At 33.9% G+C, this 7,585-nt stretch overlaps 1 protein-coding gene across 1 annotated transcript; it reads left to right on the top strand.

Annotated features, from left to right (window-relative positions):
• Positions 1 to 765: 765 nt before the first annotated feature.
• On the top strand, positions 766 to 7,581 carry LOC108377901 (tRNA dimethylallyltransferase-like; the record flags this gene model as incomplete). The annotated part of the gene is made up of 2 exons (XM_017634195.1): positions 766 to 1,037; positions 7,423 to 7,581. Coding segments are annotated over exons 1-2 (279 nt in total), but the record flags the coding sequence as incomplete, so codon positions are not given.
• Positions 7,582 to 7,585: the final 4 nt, after the last annotated feature.

Below are 7,585 nucleotides of genomic sequence, written 5' to 3'. Positions count from 1 at the left end.
TTATCCTGGTAATTAGCCCCAAAAGCTACATTTTAGTTATACACAGACACTAGTTTCCTATCTTTTGTTGTTTTAAATATAAATGTTTTAGCTAGTCATTAATGTTACATTTTTTGGAAGTAAGTTATATATAACATGACACGTAAGGAAAACTTGGCGAATCCTGTAAAGTTAAAAATTAAACTAAAGTATTTTAATAAAGATCAAGGCTCAAAGAAAGTATTAAACCATTAACTTTTGGATAATACATGTTTATAACAAATCTATAAACAGAAATATGTAGTCTTTAACATTACTTACCATACTTGACTACATTTTCCATTTTGATTACATGCGAAGCTCAAGAGAAACGAACGCGCACCGCATAGATTGGATGTCAATCGGCACTTGTTTCTAGATGCGTTATGAAACACATAAATATATAAAAAAAAAAATGTATCAAGCGTTGACGGGTTAGTCAAAGAAATATTTTTTTTTCTCTCGTTCCTTGTTCCCATCTCTGCATCTATTTATCGGATAGCAAACAAACATAACTTAAACATGCTCCTCATACGTTTGAACAAACTGCAAAAATTTCATCAAAATCAGTCCAGTGGTTTTTGAGTAAATGCGTTAAATCAATTTGCAACTTTACTTTATGTGTATAAAGATTTGTCTTAATACTTTAACATCTGGCCACCTTATTTAACATGTGCACTCAATGAATTTCACAAATATTTCGCAGCGAACATTAAGCTGGCCACCCTAACAGATGGTGTGCAAACAGCTGATTGTGTAGTTTGTTTTCTTGCTTGTGTGCTCGCTGCTGCTGCCGATGGTGGATTTTAGTATTTTATTCACATTGAATTGCAGTTATTTAAAGTGAAATGTTAATTAAAATACAGTTTATTGTTTAAAGTGAAGTATAAAAGTGGAGTATGTTAAGAAAAGTTCCGTCAATTGTGATACTAGGCTCCACTGGTACGGGGAAAACAAAGTTGTCACTGGAATTGGCACAACGTTTCGGCGGCGAAATAATCAGCGCTGATTCGATGCAGGTATGTTCAATGGTAGTGGATGTAAGGCAGGGTTGTTGCATTTTCAAAATTTTGTTTTAATATAATGGTTTAGTATGAAATACATAAAATTCATTGAATACATATATGCAATTAACAAACGAAATTGATTAGGTGTGTTAATTTTTAGTATAAGGATTGGAAACTGTATAAATAATTTATGAACGGAATAAATATAAGTACAAATCCTACATACTATTTATTATAAACAGGAAACGAAAATAACAATAAAATACAAAGATTTTTATTTTTATATCATTGCGCAACTGTAATTTTTTGATTTTATTCTGGTTTTTTTCTAACCTAATAAAACATCTTGGATTTTACGCGATAGAGAAAATCCGAGATGTTTTTTGAGATTAAAAAAAATACACACGTGATGGGGCAAAACGGACTTCAGATTCGTGTTCAGCGACCCCAAAAACATATAACAGTCTAGGTTTGGTCAAAGGAACCTTTCATCGATTTTTTTTGTGGACCAGTGAAATTAAAAAATTTCGAATTTTTTGTGAGGTTATCGATTTTGCTGCGCCTCTTTCGGACTTAGCACGTTAAACCTTTTTGAGGCTTTATACTTTTAATTTCTTTTGCTTCCTGTATCAAAATATGAATTTTCACAAAAATTGGACTAAGCAATTTTTCACTTTTAGCTAGCAATACATACATACATACAGTGACGGGCAATACTGTAACATGGTGTAACACTTTTTATTTCTGCCACAGCTATATTTCCAAGTTCTAACGACTTTCATCCTTTTATTGCATATTCTTGTTGGTACACTTCTACTCCCTTTCTCATATCGATTTGGAGTCAATCCAACAATAATAAAAAAACCAGCAGCCAAAAATGTAAATTAAGGCAAATGTTACAGTTTTGCACTCACTCTCAGTTTTGCATTTTACAGTTATCTTTTACTTAGTTGGAAGTCAGATGACTTTTATCTGTACTGCAATTTCTTCAAGAAGAGATCACCAGTAAATAATATGGTTAATCAGGAACTACAAATGTAAATATGTAATAGATTTACTGCGCAAAGGTGGGACAGCAGGGAAAGTGGCACAAAATTGTGAAGTTTGCCCCATGAAAATGTTAAGACTGGGAAAAAATATAGCCTAAAGTGTTTCCAAAGACAAAAGACGTCTGTCAAAATATATTACGGTTCGATATGTTGTCGACTTATTTAGTAGCAAGTAGCGATGAAGCCACTATTACAGAAGCACTTAAGGTATTAAACTTTAATGCAAATCCGTAGAAAGCGGGGCGAAGAATACCCAAATTGAGCGCAAAGGCATCATATAAGAAGAAAAAAGCAAATTTGATCAAAATACATGTGCGAGTGTGGCAACATTTTGCTGTATCGCACGAAAACCGGACCGTTGCCTATTGGGGTATGTAAGGCCTTACAGAATGCATTAAAAAACACATGTTTAAGTTTCAATTGAAGGTTATTTGGTCTGATAAGACTAAATTAATCGCTTTCAATCAGATGACCGGTCATCGTATTGGACGAAAGACCCAAATTAGGCCGAAGCTCATCATGTAAAGCAAACTGTGAACCATAGTGGCCGGTCTATAATAGTTTGGGGTTGTATTTCAAAAATTTTGTGGGTCCATTAGTACGCATTATGCGTAAGGAACAGTATCTGTTCATATTTCAACAAAATTTGCAAGATGTAGTCAAAGTCAAAAAATAAGAGTTTCTGCAGAAAAATCATCCAAAACACACGACACATGTTTGCAAAAACTGGATACAAAAGCAAAAATTTGTTAATTTGAAATGACGTCCACTATTCGCGGACATGAATCTCATCGAGAATTTGCGAAATCAACTAAAAGCACAGCTTACTAAGTATCCAAGTCCGTTCGATGGAGAACATGAGCTGTGAAAGCAAACTAAGGATATATGCCTCCAGAATTTTAACAGAGATACAAATAAGGTATGCCAAATCGCATCCAGGAAATAAAAAAAGCAAAATGGTACTGAACATTGTATTAATAGTTATTATAGTTATTTTTTTCGTGAAAGTTATTAAAAATATATGAGTGCAAAACTGTAACATTTGTATTTATTGACATTTTTGCCTGCTGGTCTTATTATTGTTGTTGGATTGACTTCAAATCATCATGATAGAGGAAGTACAGGTGTACCAATAAGAATATACAAGAAAAGTATGAAAGTCGTTAGAACTTGGAAGTATAGCGATGGCTGAAATAAAAAGTGTGGCACCATGTTACAGTTTTGCCCGTCACTGTACGCACAATGCAGCGAACAAAGGTGGCGCTATCCGACATACCGCTACTTTGGTTTTGCCGATTCTGACAATTCTGCTCTACAAGTAAACCATGCCTCAGAAACTTTAAATGCACTGAAATTCACCGATACTTGCACAAAAATCACAATTTTTTCCTTATAAATTCTTATTGTAAATTATATATTTTTACAATTTAGCACAATTAGCGCGTTTACTGTCGAAAAATTTTATATTAAGACAATTTGGTCTTCTGACATTTTCTTTTAACATCCAATTCGGCTTTGTTTACTTGTGGTATACAAATGTCATCGCCGCCAAGACGGCGCAATCTTGTATTCCATCATTCTTGATACAGAAAAAAAAATAATAATAATGTACCCAAGAACGATAGAATACAAGATTGCGCATTCCCGCAGAATGACATTTGTGGCAACGGGTAAACAAAGAATATGGCGAAGAACAATGAGTTGACAGTTGTGAATTTGCAGTGAGAAAACGTGTTTTCTTCTCGATTCACCAATTTCTCAAGCCATCTTTGAATATAGAAAATTAAGCACTACGTTAACAAAAAATAATAAAAGAACCACTCTTGAAATGTGTTCAAAAGAATAGGTCTTATTAATTAACTATTCAGAATTGTTGTGTTTATATATATAATATAATATCTTGTCGCAGCGCATGTTTTCCTGCAGAATTTGTGGTATTTCAACGTTTTCAACTTAACATGTCGTGTTTAAAAGTGGTCCGTAAAGTGCTTCATAGATTTTTCACTTGAAAGTACACAATACGTTTGCACTTGTTTCTAAACAAAAAGTTTGTTTACGTATTGCCATAAATCTCAAAGTCGGCAAAACCAAAGTAGCGGTTTCGGGAATGCGCCACCTTCAGTTCATTTCACCATGTAATGTACCTATTCAAGTCTGGCAATGTGTACATCCGAATTTACATGTTCGTGGACTTTTAACCAACCACTTATGTGATTTTAATAGTTTTGCTGAGGATTGAAACTAAAGACGAACTTTCCTATAAACTTTGTGTTCATTTATTAAACTTTTATTGAAGCAGCACTGAAACCAAATTTATGATTAGTAAAACGTTTAGATAGGACTCAAAAATGTAGGACTTCGCAGTTAAAATAGTTAACTCGATATATGTACCTAGTTTGATGTGTTTCACAATTTCGGAATCCCCTTTTTTAAAGATGCATTTATTTTTAACTAGGCATTCGGTTCAAAAATACCCTATCTCAACATATTTTCGGTGGGGGTAGGGCGTTTCTGAACTAAATTCTGAGATAGGGCGTTCTTCAGCCAAATTATGAAGTATAGAAATCTTGAAAAGTTTTCTAATATAGGGCGTTTTCAAACTGGCTGTCGAGATACTTCGATCTTCCACTCAGCCGTCGATATTTACTATTCGCATGCCCAAAGAATAAAACAATTTAAATGACACATTCTATTAAACTAAATTATTTTGAATTAATTAAAAAATTTCCTCATTCATTTACGCGTGCTAAACTGGTTTGTTTAAAACCTTCCTGTTGAGTATCTCGCTCGTTCATTTCGCAATAAAATATCAACATAACAAAACACTTCACAATTTTTATTTAAACTGTCAAATAACTCAATAAAGAAATAATACGGATAGCACAAAGCAACAGACTGATTAAGGTTGTGCTAAAGCAACAAACCACAACAAACAAGGAAGTGTTTTTAATGGAATTATATCGATAATATGACAATTTATAAAACTAGACTAGACTACATACTGCTGGTATATGGCGCAGAAGCATGGACAATGACAACATCCGATGAGGCGGCTCTTGGGGTGTTTGAGAGAAAGATTTTGCGGAAGATTTACGGGCCTTTACGCGTTGGCGACGGCGAGTACCGCAGACGATGGAACGATGAGCTGTATGAGCTTTACAACGACATAGACATAGTGCAGCGAATTAAAATACAGCGGCTCCGCTGGCTTGGCCATGTCGTTCGAATGGACACCGACGCTCCAGCTCTGAAAGTATTCAACTCGGAACCCGCTGGTGGTAGCAGAGGAAGAGGGAGGCCCCCACTGCGATGGAAAGATCAGGTGGAGAAGGACTTGGCTTCACTTGGCGTTTCCAATTGGCGTCAGTTGGCACAGAGGAGAAACGACTGGCGTGCTTTGCTGAACTCGGCCAAAATCGCTTAGGCGGTTACAGCGCCAAAAAAGAAGAAGACTACATACTTAAATATACTCGTACTATATATTATCATACTTATGTACATACTTATGTATGTATGTATGTACATGTGTAGGTGTGCTTGTATGAATAAAATGGTTTATAAATTTTTTGTCTTTATAGATTCTGTCAAATATGCACATAAATTTCGGACAGAATTCGTCTGATTAACTGATTTGCAAAAGTTTTTTAAATGTATATTAGAAATATGTTAGATAGGCACTTAGAGTAAAATTAATTTCATATATTGAAAAACTATGCATAAAAAATTTGAAAAAATTAATATGTACGTACATGTATGTATATGTATATGTGGTAGCTAGGGACAAAACGATACTGTAAATACAAGTACATACTCGATACTTTTCGTCTGATACGAAGTAATATTGGTATCGATACCTTTGAAGAAGAATACCTCGGCAGAAAGTACTTGTATCGAATGCCGATTCAGTGACAATTTTATTCCCGGACTTTTATTTTTTAATCTAATCATTATTGTGAATAGTTAAAATTTTTTGGCAGTTTAGTGGCCAATGAAAAGAAAGTCCTAAAAAGAAAGATCTATTATCATCTCATTAACATATCGCTGGCTTAAATTGAAAAGTTGAAGAAAGTTGAAGTTGAAAGAAAAGTTGAAAAGTTGCACTTTTTCTGAAAACTCATATTTGGGTTTAGGAAGCATGGTAAATTAAAAACGCAACGTCTTTAAAAGGATTATCTAACGTGCTTGTTTTATATTCAATTAAAGCCAAATTTACTAAGTCCAAAAGAGGAACAGAAAAATATATAAGCTCACACAAAAGTCTAAATCATTTAATTTGCAACAGAACCTTTTGAAAAATTCTTGAAGGAAATGTTTTGACAAATTTTTTCCTCCCCTGTAAATTTTCTACAAATGGACTTAGCAACTTTTCACTCTAAGCTATAGTATTGTCCTCCAAAATTTATCAACATGATCATTTCTTTAAGAAATATACCATTGTTCATCTGCAAAAATGCTGTTAAACTGTTGTTAATTAATTAATTTGTATGAAATAAATTAAAAAAAAATTGTTTTTGATCTCAATTGCTTTCTCTTTGTACAAAATAAATATTTATGTATAACAAATAAAATAGTACGTATATAAAAAAAAAAGAAAATTATGTTAACTAAATTCTGTGGACTTTTTAAAAAACAACTTATTGGACTTTGATCGATATAAGTAGGTATCGATATTTTTAGCCCGATACTTAGTAGGTATCGATAATTTCTTTCGATGCTACTTCCAAGTATAGGTACCTTCCATGGTATCGTTTTATCCCTAGAGGTATCTCAGACCACTTTTAAAATAGGTCCACAAGTCAGATTAGAGGCAAAGTGGGTGGCAAAAGGACTGCGCTACAATCACAATACTTAACATTTTTTACGAATTGGTCTAAAATGAGTGAAGGAGTTGGAGCCAATATTTATAAGCATCGGGACTACTTTTGACTTTTTAATTTTATTTTTATTTTTTTAATTTGTCCCAGGCGAATTGACACAGGTGATGTTACCAGAGCAGCTGATTTTAAGGCGAACCGTGCTGATTGTCAAATTTATGTGTTTTCTGTAAATTTTTTGTATTCTGATTGTAGTCGTGCACCTGCCGATATCAGCTTGTATGAAATCGCCTTGATTTTGTCACACAAATGTCACGTCACGTCACATTGGAAATGTCCATATTCAGTATATTCTACGCAGCTTTCTTTTTTGGCGCATAGCGTTTCGTTTACATATTTTTTGCCTTCTAAGCATACAAATTCTTCAGCATTTACACTAGTAAAAAAAAAAACAAAGTTTAGAAGTCAATTGCGTACAGTAAATCAATTTTTGTGCTTTTTATTTAAATATGCTGTACTTTCTACTCTTTACAGGTGTACGCTAATCTGGACATAGCTACTGCCAAAGCTACGAAGGAAGAACAGTCTCGAGCTAAGCATCATCTTTTAGATGTAGCCACCCCCAATGAACCATTCACAGTGGTGCACTTTCGTAATGCTGCGTTGCCAATTGTATCCTTTTTGAAAAGCCTTACAA

This window comes from Rhagoletis zephyria, unplaced genomic scaffold (genome assembly GCF_001687245.7).
Source record: "Rhagoletis zephyria isolate East Lansing unplaced genomic scaffold, Rhagoletis_zephyria_1.1 Rzeph_scaffold_12943, whole genome shotgun sequence".
Lineage (NCBI taxonomy): Eukaryota > Metazoa > Arthropoda > Insecta > Diptera > Tephritidae > Rhagoletis > Rhagoletis zephyria.
The sequence above is the reverse complement of the archived record's forward strand: the minus strand, read 5'-3'. Positions and strand labels throughout refer to the sequence as shown.